This window comes from Typopeltis vanoorti, chromosome 5, assembly GCF_054136105.1.
Source record: "Typopeltis vanoorti isolate ZY-2024b chromosome 5, IOZ_Tvanoo_1.0, whole genome shotgun sequence".
NCBI lineage: Eukaryota > Metazoa > Arthropoda > Arachnida > Uropygi > Thelyphonidae > Typopeltis > Typopeltis vanoorti.
The window spans coordinates 99,953,479-99,972,955 of record NC_143553.1 but is presented as its reverse complement, the minus strand read 5'-3'; the positions used below and the strand labels follow the sequence as shown (position 1 = coordinate 99,972,955).

Genomic DNA, 19,477 nt, shown 5'->3' with positions numbered 1-19,477 from the left:
CTAAACTGATCATGATATCAGAAACGTCCAAATGAAGATCTGAAATTTTATTTTTGAAATCCAAAGTATTTTTTTATATAAGTATCAGTTCTTCTAGTTGAAGAGGAGAGTAAATTAGATAAAAATTTTGAGATTTTGTAAGTGGGGCAACCTATACAATCTACGACTGGTCTTAACGGAATGCCTGGTTTATGAACTTTTGAAAGACCATACAATCTAGGTGGACGACCGAAGAAGGTTTTAAGTTTTTTCTTTTGATCTTCATTCCATGTAGATACATTATATATAAGAGAATTAAGTCTCTTCAATTGACTCCGGGTAGGATCCGATGTAAGAGGCCTATAAGTTGAATAGTCGCGAAGTAAAAGAGACATTTTTCTCTCATATTCCTTCCTATCTTGAATCACTACAGCCTTCCCCTTATCAGCTTTCGTAATTATTAAATTATTGTTATTCTTCAGTGATTTCAATGCTTTAAATTCAGAGTAAGAAAGATTAGGACGAGGAGGCTTGGCATGAAAAAGAATTTGTGCACATTCAAAACGTAATCTGTTGGCTGTTTTTTGGGATAAGGATCGAATACCCCTGTCTATGTTATGAAAAAAATCCATAATTGGCACCTTATTCGGCGTAACAGCGAAATCATATCCTTTTGATAAAACAAAACGTTCACAGTCTGTTAGTGGACGTCCGGAAACATTTATGACTACTTCATCTATATCAATAGTATTATTACTGGTATTAATTATATTATTTTGATATAGATAAAGTAGTCATAAATGATTCCGGACGTCCACTAACAGACTGTGAACGTTTTGTTTTATCAAAAGGATATGATTTCGCTGTTACGCCGAATAAGGTGCCAATTATGGATTTTTTTCATAACATAGACAGGGGTATTCGATCCTTATCCCAAAAAACAGCCAACAGATTACGTTTTGAATGTGCACAAATTCTTTTTCATGCCAAGCCTCCTCGTCCTAATCTTTCTTACTCTGAATTTAAAGCATTGAAATCACTGAAGAATAACAATAATTTAATAATTACGAAAGCTGATAAGGGGAAGGCTGTAGTGATTCAAGATAGGAAGGAATATGAGAGAAAAATGTCTCTTTTACTTCGCGACTATTCAACTTATAGGCCTCTTACATCGGATCCTACCCGGAGTCAATTGAAGAGACTTAATTCTCTTATAGATAATGTATCTACATGGAATGAAGATCAAAAGAAAAAACTTGAAACCTTCTTCGGTCGTCCACCTAGATTGTATGGTCTTTCAAAAGTTCATAAACCAGGCATTCCGTTAAGACCAGTCGTAGATTGTATAGGTTGCCCCACTTACAAAATCTCAAAATTTTTATCTAATTTACTCTCCTCTTCAACTAGAAGAACTGATACTTATATAAAAAAATACTTTGAATTTCAAAAATAAAATTTCAGATCTTCATTTGGACGTTTCTGATATCATGATCAGTTTAGATGTTGTTTCTTTATTTACAAATGTGCCTCTTTCGGAAAGTATTGAATTACTACAACAGGAATTTCCTTCAGACATTGTAAACTTATTTGATTTTGTAATAAATTCTGGTTATTTTTCTTTTAAAAATAAGTTGTATCAACAAATTGAAGGAACAGCAATGGGTAATCCTCTCTCTCCTGCTATCTCCAATTTCTTTACGGAACATTTTGAACAACGTATCTTTGACAACATTTCTCCCAGACCTACTCATTGGTTCAGATATGTCGATGACATTTTTGCTGTATGGAATGGCTCTTCTGATGAACTTCAACAATTTCTCAATAAGTTAAATGCATTTCATCCTAGGATCAAGTTTACCCTAGAAGTAGAATCAAATAAGCAGTTAGCCTTTTTAGATCTTCTAATTCTTCGCCAACCAGATGGTAACCTACATTTCTCAGTTTATAGAAAGAAGACTCATACAGGCCATTATATCCATGCGGAATCTCATCACCATCCAAGTCAAAAGGCAGGAACTATTAAAACACTGGTTCATCGGGCCCACTCCTTTTGTTCTACAGACGATCTTTTACAGAAAGAAATACGATATATAACTTCTTCCTTTCTATCTAATGGCTATAAGAATTGCTTCATTAAAAGAACTTTGAGTAGATTTAATATGTCTCCCTCTTCAAACACAGAGGAAATAACGCGCATTACTATCCCTTATGTACAAGGCATCAGTGAACGTATAGCAAAAATTTTAAAACCACTGAATATTTTTGTTGCCTTTCGACCGTTTAGAAAAATCTCCACCTTTCTCGCTTCTCCAAAGGACAAGCTTCCACATCTTAATCATCCAGGTGTCTACCAGATTCCGTGCTCTTGTGGATTATGCTATTTCGGACAAACGGGAAGATCTGCCTCCATTCGGCTAGAAGAACACCAATCTTATATTGAATACTTTAAACCTGAAAAGTCTGGACTTGCAGAACATGCCATCTTCACTAGACACAGAGTTCATTGGAGAAAGACAAGAGTTCTTCACAAAAGTCAGTTTCTCATGGAACGCCTTTATAAAGAAGCATGTGAAACTCTACTTCATTCTCCTAACTTAAACAGATCCGACGGCTTACGTCTATCCCCTTTATGGGAGATAGTACTTTACAAATCAGCTAATCTTTCCTAACTTTTTATTGTATTAATTTTTTTTTTTTTTTTTTTTTTTTTTTTTTTTTTTTTTAGGAAAGTTATTGACCTTTTTAGTTATCTTACACCAGCTACTTAGGTGGCGCTTTTTGGAATTGTCAGTTAGTGTTTAATTTTGAGCTTAATTGTACTGAAGATGCCTGTGACACACAGGCGAAAATTATACTATTAAATAATATTTCTACGTGAGTTTTTCCGTTATTTATTATGTATAGTTATCTCCAATTCTGATATCATGTTTAATGATATCAGAATTGGAGAAAATAAAAAATGATGGTACAACATGACAGATTGTCCATTTGTATATATTTTATTTAAAAATTTTAGTAATTTTTGATGAAATTTTTTCCAGCAAATTTATACAGTTCAGAGTTTATCCCATCTTCTCATGTTGATTTGTCATTTTTTTATTTTATTTAGGTTGTCCTTTAATTCTTTCATTGTTATCATATCATTTAAGGTATTTTGTAAGTTTCTGGTGTAATTATTTTTGATGCTTGTATTATCCGTCCAAAGATCTGTAAAGTAATCCAAGAATTCTTTTACATCTATTTCACAGTTTATATTTGCATTTCTTTTATATCTGCATTCATGTGTTTTAGTATTTTGTACGCACTGGATCTTATTTTGTATATGTCATTTTCATATGATACAAATTTTTCCCAGAAAGAGACACAGATTTCTCTGTTTCTTTTATATCATAAAAATAAAAAATGTAATTTTTTATTTTTATGATATTTTGTGTGTTCCTAGACACATGTGTTGTTGATGTGATAATTTCTTTTATATTATTCCATTCTTTCTCAATGTCTTCATTTTCTTGTATTTTTCTAAGTAGTTATTAATCCTCTGTTGGTATAAATTTCTTATACTTGAATCATTTAATAGTCTTACTTTGTAATTAGATTTTGTTTCTCTAGTTTGTTTATTTTTTTTTTTGTATTTTTTGTAGCCAGTTTGTTGGAAATCTTAGTTTTGCCTGTACTAAATTGTGATCTGTGTCAATTTCTAGCCCTCTTCTATTATTGATTTTTGTCTTCTTGCACACCATGTATATTTATATACATGGTGTGCAAGAAGTATATTTATATATATTTTTATGTTTGTAAAATGTATTCATTATTTTTAAATTATTATATAGTATATAATCAGTGAGTCACTTTCCATTTTGTTTACTGCATTTTACTGTATACGAAATTTTTGTATATTATTGTTAATTTTTTTCATTCTTATTCTGGCAGTAAGATCTCAGCTACAATTATATGGTCTGTTTTGTTTAGTTTTTCATATATATTACTTGTAAGTTTTTGTAAAAGTAATAATTTTAATCGCACTTTGAATATTCTTTCATTCCGGTATGTATAATGAGTTATTTTTGCTTTAATTGATTTATGGATCCAAATCATTACACCAGCTTTTGCATGTATTTGTTTGTCCACCCCACTATATATGATATTGTAATTAGCTGTTTCTTTTTTGTTTCTGTAAGAACTGCAATTTCTATATTTTTGTCATTTAAAATTTTATCTAATTCTTCTTCTTTATCTGCTATGCTTCTAATGTTCCATGTAGCATATTTCACCATGTTTTCCTTTTTTTCCAGAGTTTCTTAACCTTTTCCTGAATTGCATTCTTTTTCCATGTTTTCTGTCCACTTTGGATTTTGTTGAGACTTGAAAGTAACATGTGTTTCCCTGTGTCAAGTGACTAGCATGACAATAGGTATCCTAGTGGTGGTGGTGGGGCTCCACCTAAGACAACTAGGCTTACCTCTTTTTAGTAGATAGTGGAAACTACAGTTTGAGAGGAAAGAGTCGTCCCTCACCCGTGTATTGCTCTGATAGAACTAGTGGGGGGGGGGGGGTAAGAAGTAAGAGAGAGTAGATGAAAGAAGTGTAGAGGACCCAGTCTACAGATATGATATACCAAGTGTATATTGTGGGAAGTAAGATCAGATCTAGCTTGGGTATCTTGGGTTTGCCATGCCCGTACTCACCAATGTGAGCCCCCTGAGTCTATGAATTACCTTGGTGACCTATGCAGTATGCCTCCCTCTGAACTTAATGTCTCTTAATATACCAACACCCCATATCCCTAACTTCATTGATTTCCTGAAGTACACATCTTTTGACAGTTACACAGTTTGTAATATTTTCATCCCAAAATGCATAACTTTATGCTTTTCCACATTAACCTGGCACCTGTTTTTTTTACACACACACCCCCTTTAAATCATCCTGCAATCTTTCTACATCACCTTGATTAACTATTATACTTCCCAATTTTGCAATATTCTCTTCAGTTCATTCCCAATATCATTTTTGTAAATGAAACAGTAGTAGTAATCTAAGCACATAACTTAATCTTGTGGCTAGTCAGCTTTCTCTGGATTCTGCTTCTCCACATTCTACTTTTTTGGTATCTGCCAATCAGCTACCCTATATCCATATCACCAGAATTTAATTATCACTGATTGATCATCAGAATTCATAATGAATACTTTTCATTAATATTAACTTATTCTTAGTAATTAATATGCTGAAATTCTTATAATTTTAGGCACTAAAATTTATCATCACTGTACATGAAGCTTTAGTTTCAGAAGATCGGAAGTTGTCAGATGGACATCATGGTAAGAAATTTTGGTAAAATTAAATACTCTGTTATGTATTATTCAAATCATACTTTTCAAATTTCTGGATGCCATCATTTTTTATTTTTATTTTTTTTTTAAGGAGATAAAGTGAAAAAAAAAAAACTTTTGAAAGTATTACACTGTGGTAATATTTGAAATATCAAAATATAAAAAATATTTATTAAATAATTTTTATGGAAGGCTTATAATTGTTCCATTATCTGTAATTCTTCAGTTACTAGGAATCAAACCCAGGTCTTTCCAACCAAAGGCTTCGTCTATACTGACTGAGCTATGGAGGCTCCTTTAAAATATTCTATCCATCCTGAATTCTCTCAGGACAAAATGAGCAGATGAAGTTGCACCTGACAGAAGACTGACCTGTATCAACCTCCCTGACACTTCGGAAAAGGACTCTATTAAATAGAGTCCTTCGCAAAGGCGACAATCTTATTGCTTGAGATCGTCCAGTTCATTAATTTCTTAAATATGATGAAAGACTGTATCTTAGTATGGAATATTAAGATAAAGTCTTACATATAATTACCTAGTACATATAATTAAATTATTAATTATATGTACTAGGTACATATGATTAATAATTAATTTTCATGTTCTGTTAAAATATCCACTATGGCTAGTTTATTATGTACACCTAGCTTGGCAAATGATTTAAATAGGCCGACAAGCTGGGAAAAAAATAACGGGCACAAATTTAATGTAGAAAATTTTAAAGTTATGCATTTTACAATGAAAAGATTACAAACTGTGTAATCTTTTCATTGTTTTGTTTGAAACAAGAGTACTTCAGGAAATCAGTGAAGTTGCACCATTTTATGAAAGCTAGGGATTTGGGGTGTTGGCAAGTGCTTTGGTATGAAAAGATTATAAGCTATGTATTGCATTGAAGTTATGGAAGTTATTTCATGTGATTGTTTAGTTAATGAAGAACTCACTAAAAATCAGATATAGAAGTTATTATCTCTCTTAATAAGAGTTTGATGTACCCACATGTGAATTACTGTGTGCATATTTCATCACCAGAGTTTCTTGGGATGAAGGTGCAGAAAAAAGGGAATGTAATAGAAATAAGTTACTAAAAGTGTTTTATTGGATTGATGCAAAGGAAATTGTTTAAGTGTTTGACTAGGATGAATAAGGATCATTCCTAGGAAATTATCAAGAAAAATGGGTTGCTAGAGTCTGTTGTGAGTGTTTTGTAAGTGGTGGAAGAGCCCTACTCCCAGACCAAATATGACATACTTTTTTATTTTAGTCTAAAATAAATTTTAGGAAGTCTAAAATACAAACTATTTTAGACTTCCAGAAAACAGGATAATGATCTCTCACCAGCAACACAAATTGCCTGAAGTCTAAAGACTTTCACAAAAACTATGCCACCGTGAGATTTTAGCAGATCGCGGACTAACATCATCCTCCTATAATCATTCTTCCTTCTACTGGCTTCATTTCGAAGAAACTCCCTAAGATTTCTGTTAGCCTCATTTGCTAACTGTTGCTCATTCTGCAGTTTTGTTATCATTACCAAGCGAGTCATTTTCCTTGCTTGCTTTTTTGTACTCCTCATGCAACTGATTATCTCCACTCATCTTTTGTTGCCTCTTGTCTTCCAGATTACATGCCTCACCTTTCAGTCATCCATTTTACACCTACCTTATTTAATTTTCTGACCTTTGGAATACACTCAGTTATTGTTTCTGCCAGATATTTCCTGAGTAGAGACCAATCAGCATTGATTTCTTTCCCATGCATTTCCTTATTTCATAATACTGCTGCAAGCCATCTCCTAAATTTGCCATAATCACCTGCCTTATAGTTCCACATATAACCTTTTCTCACAAAAGTCGTGAGATGGAAAACATTCTTACCAACGGAACACTCCAAGTTATTATGGAAAATTCTACCAGCAAGCAAAAAAAGATAAACGATGGCCCACCATAAGGCTCAGTGCTAGGTCTGCTATTATTCTCCTTATATGTGGTCAGTATGCCCAATACATCATCATCATCAAATTACTGCCATGTACCCTCAAGGGGTGTACAGAATATGATAGTACTACATGAAAAATTTACATCATTACTAACTTCCTATCTACAATTTTCCTCCAAATCAGTCTGTTACTCGTCAAGACTTAAACATTATCAGATCTTACATTTCTATTGTTTAAGGCACTTTGTACCGTATCAATCCACCTATATCTTGGTCTTTCTCTGGGTCGTTTTCCTGCCAACCTGGCAGAGAACACTTGTTTTGCTAATCTTTCCTCGCCCATTCTGTTTAAGTGACCATACCACCTGAGATTAGTTCTGCTAACACATTCCTGGATGCTGACAATATCAAGTTGAAAGTTTATTTTTCACTTGGTTAGACTATAATAAATTTAGTTTAATCCTTTATCCAAGTGTGAGCAAACAAAGTTTGCACCTAAAAGTATCTTTAGGTGGTACAACGCCGGGCAACTCGTTACAAAGATGGAGCAAGCTAACATCACTCCTATCTCAGTATCTCTCATAATGCAAAACACATCTCCTTGCGGATATGTATAATGTTATGCATTAAGGGAAGGGCCACTACCCAGACTAGTTTCGACCTTTATTGAGGTCCCTTCAGTGGGAGCCAGGCCCAAGTGGAGATACCAGGCCGAAGCATTAGCAAGGTCATCTCTACCTATAGGAGTTGCCAAACGGTGTGCCACCTTTTTATTAATTACTCTGGATTTAGAGAAAGATGTTGAAAGTTTATGGGAGATAGGAGTGATTTTAGCTTGCTCCACCTTTGCAATGAGTTGCTCGGTGTTGTACCACCTTACCCCAGTCCTGAAGATACTGAAGACATGAAGTGAAAAATAAACTTTCAATATCTTTCTCTAAATCCAGAGTAATTTAATAAAAAGGTGGCACACTGTTTGGCAACTGCTATAGGTAGAGATGACCTTGCTAATGCTTCTGCCTGGTATCTCCACTTGGCCCCTGGCTCCCACTGAAGAGATCTCAATAAAGGTCGAAACTAGTCTGGGTAGTGGCCCTTCCCTTAATGCATAACATTATACATATCCGCAAGGAAATGTGTTTTGCATTATGGAAGATACTGAGATAGGAGTGATGTTAGCTTGCTCCACCTTTGCAACGAGTTGCCCGGTGTTGTACCACCTTACCCCAGTCCTGAAGATACTTTCAGGTACAAACTTTGTTTGCTCACACTTGGATAAAGGATTAAACTAAATTTATTACAATATCAAGTTCTTTCCTAATATCCTCATTTTTAATATGATATTGTCATTGATGCCATCTGATCACACCTATAATCTTTCTCAGTACTCTCATATCTGCGGTCTCTAGTCTTTGGTCAAGTGTTTTACTTCTGACCCAGCTCTCGGATCCATAAGTTAAAACTGGCTTGAACATTGTCTTGTATACAAGACAATGTTCAAGTTCAAATTCAATGCTAATTTAGTGTTTCAACTAATTTCTCTCTTATTCCATATGAATTTATTCAATAGACTTCTACCATACCAGCTTTGTTGATTCTGGTGTCTATTTCTATATTTAATTTACCATCTTCACTACAAATCGTGCCTGTAAAAGTAGTTGAAATGTTTTACTTGTTCCACAGGTTCTCCATTCATAACACAGTTGACATTTTCAATGATTCTGCCTATATTCATTGTCTTTGTCTTTTTATTGCTGACCTTCATATAGTATCTATTACAACAGTTATTCAATTTAGTCAGTAAATCTTGCAGACCAGTAGCGGATTTATTTAGAAGTATAACATCATCCGCATAAAGCAAAGAGCTGACATTAAGATCTCCAATTTTGATATCATGTTTAATACCACTTTCCTTCATAATGTGATCCATATAGATAATAAATAACAGAGGGGATAATGTACATCCATGTCTCACACCAGATTTAACATTCAGCCATCTTACTGTACATCCTTCAATACTAACTGCCGACTTACAACTCAAATACAGACTAAATATTGCTTGATATAATGCCCCATTGACACCAAAGAACTGTAGCGTATTGAATAGCTTCTCTCTTGGCACCATGTCATATGCCTTTTCCAAATCGACAAAACTTAAATACAGATCTTTGTTATATTCCCATGATTTTTCCACTATTTGTCGTAAACTGGAAATCTGATCCTGACACCTCTATTTGACCTGAATCCAGCTTGTTCTTCACCAAGCTTTTCTCCCACAATTCTTCTTAGTCATTTCTCAAGTATACTTGCATATATCTTACCAGGAACACTCAATAGGGAAATACCTCTGTAATTCTCACATTCAGTTTTATTTTCCTTTTTATATGTGGGTACTCTGAGAGCTCTACTCCAATCATCGGAAATTCGTTCCTCTGTCCAGGCCTTCTGAACTATGCAGTGCAGCCACTGTAAGACTTTTATACCACCATACTTCAGCATTTCTGGTCGAATATCATCTGCTCCTGCTGCCTTTCCTCATTTCAAGCCTATGATGGCTTTTTCTACTTCAAGTATGGATATGTATTCCTGACTTCATGCCTGGTCAGTGTTTTTTACTACTGTGCATTCCTCACTGCTTACTTCATTTAGCAGTTTTTCAAAGTAATTACTCCATACTTCAAGGGTATCTTTTTCTCCAGTTTTCATGTCACCTTTATCATCTCTAACTCCTTTAACAGCACTCTTTCCTCCATTCCTAAGCTTCTTCAACAACCTCCAGAATATTTTTCCACCTTCTTGATATTTATTTTCTATGTTCTTGCCGAAGTCCTCCTATGACTTTTGTTTAGCAAGTTTTCCTAAGCTTCTTCAACAACCTCCAAAATATTTTTTCACCTTCTTGATATTTATTTTCTATGTTCTTGCCGAAGTCCTCCTATGACTTTTGTTTAGCTAGTTTTACACAGTGTTTAGCTTTCTTACATTTGTCTCTGTATTTTCTAAGAGCACAAGCTGACTTATTTGCCAGGAACTTTTGATATGCTTTCTTCTTTTTCTTCACTGCCTCTTTAACTTTCTGTGTCCACCATGGTGTTCTAATTTTTCTATCCTTGTACACAACCTCACCACATGCTTCTCTGGTGAATCAGTCAGTGTTTTCTTCAGGGCTTGCCACTGAATCTCCAAGGTTTGGTTCCTGCTCTCAAACTCTTTCATTTTTTCTTCAATAATCTTTGTGTATTTTAGTCTACAGTTCACATCTGAAAGTTGCTCAACTTTTATTCGCTTTAAAACTTTCTTACATGTTATTCTTTCCAATATGAAATTCAATTTTATCCTGCTCAAGACTAAATAGTGATCGCTTCCAATTTCAAATCCTCTGTACAGTCTGGTGTCCTGCACCAGGGAGAACATATCCCCATCAACAATAACATAGTTAATGAGACTTTTCTTATTCCTTGCCTCTTCTCTCCATGTGAATACGTGCACATTTTTATTTTGGAACATGGTGTTAGTAATAACCAGTCCATGTCCTGAGCAGAAATCCAACAGATATTTGCCATTATTATTAGCTTTGCTCTTTTCTCCAAATTTTCCGAAAATATTTTTGTATGTCTCACAATCATTTCCTACTCTGCTATTTAGATCCCCAACAAGGACCAACTTTTCCTTTTTCATTGTGTCAGTTGCTTTTTCTGAAGCCTCAAAAAATTCCTCCACTTATACCTTAGTAGAACCTTCTGTAGGACCATAGGCATAAATAAGTCTCATTGTCCAGTTCCCCATTCTCATATTTGCCCACATTACTCTACTTGAGACTGACTGCCATTCAAGAAGATTAGCCTCGTATTTTGTGTTGAATACTATGGCTACTCCTTTTCATTGTCATTGCCTGAATATAACATTTTGTATTTATTGCTCAGAATGATCTCACCAGTTTTTGTCTTTTTTTGTTTCAGTCACCCCTATTATGTTGATCTGGTACTTATCTAATTCCTCAGCTAGCTCCATTTCTTTAGCATTCAAGCTTCTTATGTTGATAGTACCGATCTTTAACTCTGGTGATGTGGAGATGTGATCTGGTGATGTGGGTTTGTTTTCAGATTTGTTCCAGTAGCTGACTTTTCGCTGTTCGCCCTGGTTCCCTGACGAAAACAACGGGGACCTTGTTTAACTAGGCGATGTACCAGCCGGAATGAAATTTTTTAATGTTGTACCATCATTTTGTATTTTGGTTTAACCAGTAAGAATGCAATTTGGTCAATTAAATCCCAGATTGCCAGCCCATCCTCGTTCGTTCAGTATTCAGGTAAATACCCAACAGGGTGCACCAGGAGAAGGTGAGGATTGGACATTAGGTCAGAAGCCCTGATCGGTTCTCCGCATTCCTTTGAAGACTATGTGGAGGTCTCCTCTCAGTTATACAACTTTGATCCTTAAGCAACCTATGCCCAATACATGCTCCAAAAAGTCCAGGTATGCTGATGGCTGAGCTATAGTAGCTAGACATAAATCTATCGAAATGATGGAAGAAATCCTAACTACTGACGTGAACTCCCTTGGAAAATATTTTTGCAAATGGAGACCCATACCTAGTGTAACCAAAACAGGAACCTCATGCAACAACACCTTAATAACAAATTGGCAAATAGACCTTTAGAAGTATCTTGAAGATAACCTTCTTCCATACAAGCAACACCCTAAATACCTTGGAGTCATCCTTGACAGGATGTTATCATTCAAACTCACTTGTCTAAAACAGCTGAAAAACTGAAAATCAGAAATAATATAATACAAAAACTCTGCAGCACCTCTTGGGATGCTGCAGTTAACACATTGAGGTACTCAGCCCTATACCTTGTCTACTCTGCCACAGAACTGTGCTCCAGTTTGGATGAATACTGCCCATGTGTAACTTGTAGATGCACAGCTGAATAACACCATGTGCCTGATCTCAGGTACCATTAAATCAACTCCTATTTATTGGCTGCCAGTTCTGAGCCATATTGCACCACCAAACCTATGCAGATCAAATGCACTTGTTAGAATATCAACAGACTTCATTCTAGAAAATCTCCACTAAGAACCGCAGATGTGCTTCTGGCAAACAACTTCTGCATGAATGATGCCTGGTCAGCAAGGTGGTTTGAAAAATCGCCAACAGAATGCCACACTATGCCATGTATCATGGAGAACCCTTCTGGAAAAAATGGTTCTCCTTGATATTAATTTGAATTACTGTTTAGAATCTGGTCATCCCGCAACAGAATCAGAACACAACATGGTAGATGTTGATGCTTTTCACCAATGGGACAGTGCAGTTCCCCAAACTGCAATTGTGGTGCTGAGAAGCAATCGGTGTGACATCTTATACAAAGGAAATTTGAGTGGCTTCCTGTTTGCAACCAAAGAATCAATTGATTTTATTTGTAATCTAGATGTTATCTTGTAAATTTTTATTGTTTGTGATAAATTTTATACTTTGCAATGTGTAATATGTCATATGCTTAATAAATCCTTCTCTCTTACTCTCTTCACTCATACCACGTACCTCTCCATTCACAAACTTGCCTTCCTTACTCTCCTGCTTTTCCACAACATCACTTGCTTCATCAGGTTCTTATTTCAGTCATTCTCTCTTGCAGCAACAGTTTTCCAGCTGTCTCACACCAAATTCATTAAAATGTAGCCCACCTCTTTTATTCAGCCCTATCTTCCCCTTGAACTCATCTCACACATTCACAAAATGTACAGCTGCTTTCTCCTAACACAACTCTGGTTAGCATACCATTCATAATCTTCACTCGCCTTCTCTACTCATCATTATCATATCTGGCAAAACGCTGACTACCCTACTTATTACACTGTTATCTTTCTCTCTCTCCTTAACAGCCTCATGACATTCCTCCTTACATTCTTCTTGTTACCAGTCAGATCATTCATGCCAATTGCTGCTATCAACTATTTTGCTCATGTACTCCTCTTACCCAATGCTTCAACCACCCTGCTCATTCTTCCTCCCAGAAAACAGACCTTTTGCACGTTTATATATATATATATATATATATAATGTAATCTTCAAAATTCTCATTGATCTTATGAAATGAGTTCATCTGAATAATGTCATTGAAGATCGTAAGCCTCCTACCATGCTATGATAAGAGGCAAACTGAAGAGGGCGTTTTGAGAGCCAGTGAGTCTATATGTAGATTGTTCAAAAGGAATGATATAGAATTTGTGGATCTGTGATCTCTGCTTGATGAAAAGAAGGATTTGTACAGTGCAGATGAACTGCATCTGAATGGTTTTGGTATTAAGGGTCTGGATAGAGCTTTGTTCACTGAGCATGATGATGTGTAAATTCATGGAAACTTAAGCAATTAGGGTGGAAGCAAGTGAGTGTGAAAATGACTATCTGAAGAATCTAGTCTCTCAAACTAAAATATTGAATAGGTTAGTCGATTCAGAAAGTAAAGGTGGGTGGAGGAATAAAAAGATGTTGCCATTTCTATATACTAATGCAAGAAGTATTAGGAACAAGAGAGAGGAATTTTTGGCATTGATTAGTGCAACCTCTCAAAAGGTTATAGGCATTAGTGAGGCTTAGCTAACAGCAGATTATGTAGTTACAGGGATTGAATGTGAAGGGTTTAGTATTTTCAGGGAAAATAGAGAAGATGGGATGGGGGGGGGGAGTACTGCTGATGATAGCAGATGAATTGCAACCAAAAAGATTAAGAGACAGGTAGGAGGGTGGCTCTTCATTTGAAGCAATCTGGTGTGAGATTAAGAACCAGTGAGACAAAATATACATCATCCTAATAATATACAAAATATTATTGCTATATGCCAGGGAGTTCCACAGACGATCTGGAAGACAAGCATTGCCAAATTAGTACAATGAGCACAGGTCAAGTGATTATTATAGGGGACTTCAAACTATGGAGATATAGACTGGAAGGAAGAAAAATAACATGGCAGAAAGGAAATGGAATTTATACACCTGTTGAGAGATAATTACTTAGGGCAGCTTGTAACAGAGGAGACTAGGGGTGGGAGAGTATTGGACCTGGTCATAGGATCTGAAGAGCTATCCATAACCAACTTGACAACATTGCCTCCAATTGGTGAATGTGACCGTGCAGTCTTTACTTAGGAAATTGTAAAACATGAGGAATATTCTATCAAAAAGAGATATTTGTGGAACTAAAGGCAGGTGATTATGACATGCTTAGGAAGAAGCTTAAATCTGTACCATGGCATAAAACACTGTAGGGTAAGGATGCTAGTAGTGCATGTGATATAGTTAAGGGTCATCTAGAGGAAACAGTATTAAATTTTATACCTAGGGTAAGGAGGGTTAATTGGCTAGGAGTTAGATGGATGAGTAATATCATTAAGCACAAGCTGCAGAGGATGAAAATGCTGTGGGAGGTATAAAGAGAAAGGTAACCAGCAAACTCATGAACAGTACAAGGCTCAGGCAAGAAAGGTGACCAGCATGGCAAGGAAGGCAAAATCAGATTATGATAAGAATTTAACTGAACAGACCAAACGAAATCCCAAAGAGTTCTTTCATTATGTGGCAAGTAAGAGGAAGAATGACTATGGAAGATTAACCTTAATGAGTGATAACGGTCATGAGGAGACAGAAGCAGATAAAATAGTTGAGTTACTGAGTGACCACTTCGCAAGCATATATCTTCCTAGTGAGGTTATTGCTTTAACCTATGTGACAGACACTAATGCAGGAATAGAGGTAGATGAATTGGAGGTTCTTATGATATTGCAGAATCTCAATGTAAATACAGCTGTGGGATTAGATGGGATATCATCTAGGATTTTGTGAGAATATGCAAGAGAACTGGCAATGTCTTTGACTAAGCTGTTTAATTTAAGTCTCAGTCAATTTAAGTAGAGTTGTTCCAAGGGAGTGGAAACAGGGCAAAATTATTCCTTTGCATAAGGGAGGTTCTAAGACTGCATAAGCAAATAATAGACCAATCACTATTTCAGGAGTGGTGGTACTTTTGGAAAAATTGGTGAAAAAGAGAATTCAAGAATGGATAGATAAAAATATGGTACTGTATAAGGGTCAACATGGCTTGGTGAAAGGTCAGTCATGCCTTAGTAATTGACTAACTTTTTATAATAGAGCTGAGTTGGATAAGGAAATAGCTACACAATGCATTTGCAGGATTTTGCAAAGGCATTTGACAGAATATCACATGGAGCAGTGTTACTCAAATTTGAACAAATGAGGATGGATATGAAACTAGTTAAGTGGATAAGAGGAAGGCTGTTGGACAGATATCAAAATGTGGTATATAGAGATACAGAATCAATGCAAAAACAGGTGATTAGAGGTATGCCACAAGGTTCAGTGCTGGGACCATTGCTGTTTAATTTGTACATGAAAGGAAATATTCAGCTGATAATGCAAAATTAGGTAACAAGTAATAGTTAATCAAGGTGATGTGGAGAGCTTGCAGGACAGCTTAAATAGGCTGTCAATATGGGCAGAAGTTAATGGATGTCAGTTTAATGTTGAGAAATGTAAAGTTATGCACTTTAGGATAAATAGATTACAAGCAGTTTGTCACATTGATGGCACTGTACTCCAGGAAACAGATGAAACTAGAGATTTAGGGATGGTGGCAGACAGAGTTAAAGTTTAGAGGACATATTGCTAAGGTAGCACATAAGATTACTTGGCTAGTGAAGAACACATTAACAAGTAGAGATAAGGAAATTGTAATTCCTCTTTATAAGGCCTTGATACACCCATATCTGGATTACTATGCTCAAGTCTGGTCCCCTGGGTTTCTTAGGGATGAGGAAGTGGTGGGGAGGATTCAGAGGTGAGTGGCCTGTGGAATGTGCTCTGTGAGGATAGATTGAAGGTGTGTGGATTGCAAAAGTTGGTTGATCGGAGAAAAAGAGGGGATATGATAGAAACATTTATGTTGCTTAAAGGGTTTTATAGGATAGATGCAGGGGAAATCCTTCAGCACTTGGCTAGAGGGACCAGAACAAGGGATCATCCCTGGAAGTTGAATAAAGGTGTAGTCAGTAGGGGTGTGAGGACTAGATCTTTTACTTGGAGAGTGGTGAATGAGTGGAATGGGTAGCCACAATCAGTTGTGAGTGTGTTTTTCTGTTAATGGGTTCAAGGAGAGGTATGATAGATTGTGTGGACAGATTTGATCTCCTGTCATGGAGTCTTCAGACTCCATGGAGGTGCCCGTATAATAATAATAATAAAGATGCAGTTTGACATTATCTTGATTTTTGATGTTGGAATTCTAGCTTTTTGAGTTTTGGAGATACTTATTCGCTGAACATTTTTTCAGTATCATTGGCATAACACCATGTTTATTCCAAGTTCTGTCAGCATATAAGATATCTGAAGTTAAAAAAAAATTACTGAGACATGTTTTACTCTAGTTATAAAATCTGAAATTTGAATTTGTGGAAAACATTGGCAAGTGATCATCTAGCTCCCACAGTAAGGTACAGCATTATGCAAGGTGCATCTACTGAGTTCTAATAAGCTTTTGCTTTTATATTATGTTAATTAGCATGTTAATATACTGATGTATTGGTATATTAATACAATTTATATGTGAATATTTGTATTCACCTAGGTAAAGCATTCAGTTTTTTTATTCAAGTCCTAATGAAACCTTACTGGCATTGATCACATGCACTGCAGTGTACATTCAAGTGCATTGTAGGGTCACTATTAAACATATAAGGAATTCAAAGGAAGCAACGTATACACATGAAAAAACAACCTCATCATCATCAAATTCCTGATATATACTCTCAATAGGTGAACAGGATATGATAGTACTACATGAAAAATTTGCAAGTCCGCGCGGTTAGCCTAGTGGCTATGCGCTTCGCAACCATATGCCTGGGGAAGGAGTGTCCTAGGTTCGATTCCCATCGGAGACGTGAGGAGCTGAAGGATCTTCCTCAGCCACAGCCAAGTTAGCCAGTCTTGGGCGTGGACAGCAGGGTTTTTCATCCCGCAAAGCAGGCAAACTGGCCTTGAGAACTTAACACTATAGGCCATAGGATATACCAGGGCATAAGGCTGACCACCTTATCCTGTAAACGGATTGAGGTCCGATGATCAATGGATCCTCGACACCGCAAGGTAAAAGAGGGTATAAAGAAGAAGAAGAAAAATTTGCATCTTTACTAACTTCCTATCTACAATTTTCCTCCAAATCAGTCTGTTAAATGTCAAGACTCCAATATTATCAGGTCTTATATTTCTATCTTCTAAGGCACTTTTTACTGTATCAATCCACCTATATCTTGGTCTTCCTCTGAGTCTTTTCCCTGCCAAACTGGTCGAGAACACTTGTTTTGCTAATCTTTCCTCTCTCATTCTGCTTAAGCGACCATACCACCTGTGATTAGCTCTGCTAATGCATAACTAGATGCTGACAATATCAAATTCTTTCCTAATATTCTCATTTTTAATATGATATTGCCATTGATGCCATCTGATCATGACCCCTAATCTTTCTCAGGACTTTCATATCTGCGGTCTCTAGTCTTTGGTCAAATGTTTTACTTCTAATCCAGCTCTCAGATCCATAAGTTAAAATTGGTTTAAACACTGTCTTGTATACAGCTAATTTAGTGTTTTGGCTAATTTCTCTCTTATTCCATATAAATTTATTCAGTTGACTTCTTACCATACAAGCTTTGTTGATTCTGTTGTCTATTTCCATATTTAACTTACCATCTTCACTAAAGATCATGCCTAAGTAGCTGAAATGTTTTACTTGTTCCACAAGTTCTCCATTCACAATGCAGTTGATATTTTCAATGTTTCTGTCTATTTTTGTTATCTTTGTCTTTTTAATACTGACCTTCATACCATATCTATTACAACAGTTATTCAATTTAGTCAGAGAATCTTGCAGACATGTAGCGGATTTATTTAGAAGTATAACATTATTTGCATAAAGCAAAGAGCTGAGATTAACACCTTTAATTATGATATCAGGTTTAATACCACTTTCATTCATAATGTGATCCATGTAGATAATGAATAAGAGAGGAGATAATGTACATCCTTGTCTCACACCAGATCTAACATTAAACCATCTTCCTGTACTTCCTCCAATTCTAACTGCTGACTTACAACTCATTGCTTGATATAATGTCCCATCGACGCCATATAACTGTAGCGTTTTGAATAGCTTCTCTTTTGGCACCTTGTCATATGCCTTTTCCAGATCGACAAAACTTAAATATAGATCTTTGTTATATTCCCATGATTTCTCCACTATTTGTCGTAAAGTGAAGATCTGATTGTGACAGCTTCTATTTGGCCTGAATCCAGCTTGTTCTTCACCAAGCTTTTCTTCCACAATTCTTCTCAACCGTTTCTCAAGTACACTTGCATAAATCTTATCAGGAACACTCAGTAGGGAAATACCACTGTAATTCTCACATTCAGTTTCATTTCCCTTTTTATATATATGGGTACTATGAGAGCTCTACTCCAATCATCGGGAATTTGTCCCTCTGTCCAGGCCTTCTGAATTATGCAAGTGCAGCCACTATAAGACTTTTATACCTCCATACGTCAGCATTTCTGGTCTAATATCATCTATTCCTGCTGCCTTTCCACATTTCCAGCCTTTGATGACTTTTTCTACTTCAAGTGTGGATATGTGTTCCTGACTGTATGCCTGTTGAGTGTTTTTTACCACTGTGCCATCACTGCTTGTTTTGTTTAGCAATTTTTCGAAGTAATTACTCCATACTTCAACGATATCTTTTTCTCCAGTTTTCATGTCACCTTTATCATCTCTAATTCCTTTTACAACAGTCTTTCCTGCATTTCTCAGTTTCTTCAGCATCCTCCAGAATATCTTGCCACCTTCTTGATATTTATTTTCTATGTTCTTGCCAAAGTTCTCCCATGACTTTTGTTTAGCTAGTTTTACACAGTGTTTAGCTTTCTTACATTTGTCTCTGTATTCTCTAAGAGCACAAGCTGACTTATTTGCCAAGAACATTTGACATGCTTTCTTCTTTTCTTTCATTGCCTCTTTAACTTCCTGTGTCCACCATGGAGTTCTGATTTTTCTATCCTTGCACACAGCCTCACCACATGCTTCTCTGGTGAATCAGTCAGTGTTTTCTTCAGGGCTTGCCACTGAATCTCCAAGGTTTGGTTCCTGCTCTCAAAC

The 19,477-nt window shown here is 35.9% G+C and overlaps 1 protein-coding gene across 1 annotated transcript in view; it reads left to right on the top strand.

Moving 5' to 3' along the window:
* The window catches only part of LOC150106689 (gem-associated protein 5-like), a 560,402-nt gene that overhangs the window by 463,234 nt on the left and 77,691 nt on the right, over window positions 1-19,477 (top strand). Inside the window, exon 22 of the mRNA XM_090392643.1 lies at window positions 5,228-5,300. Within this exon, the coding sequence (XP_090248769.1) occupies window positions 5,228-5,300 (73 nt within the window). The remainder of the gene's footprint in view (window positions 1-5,227; window positions 5,301-19,477) is intronic.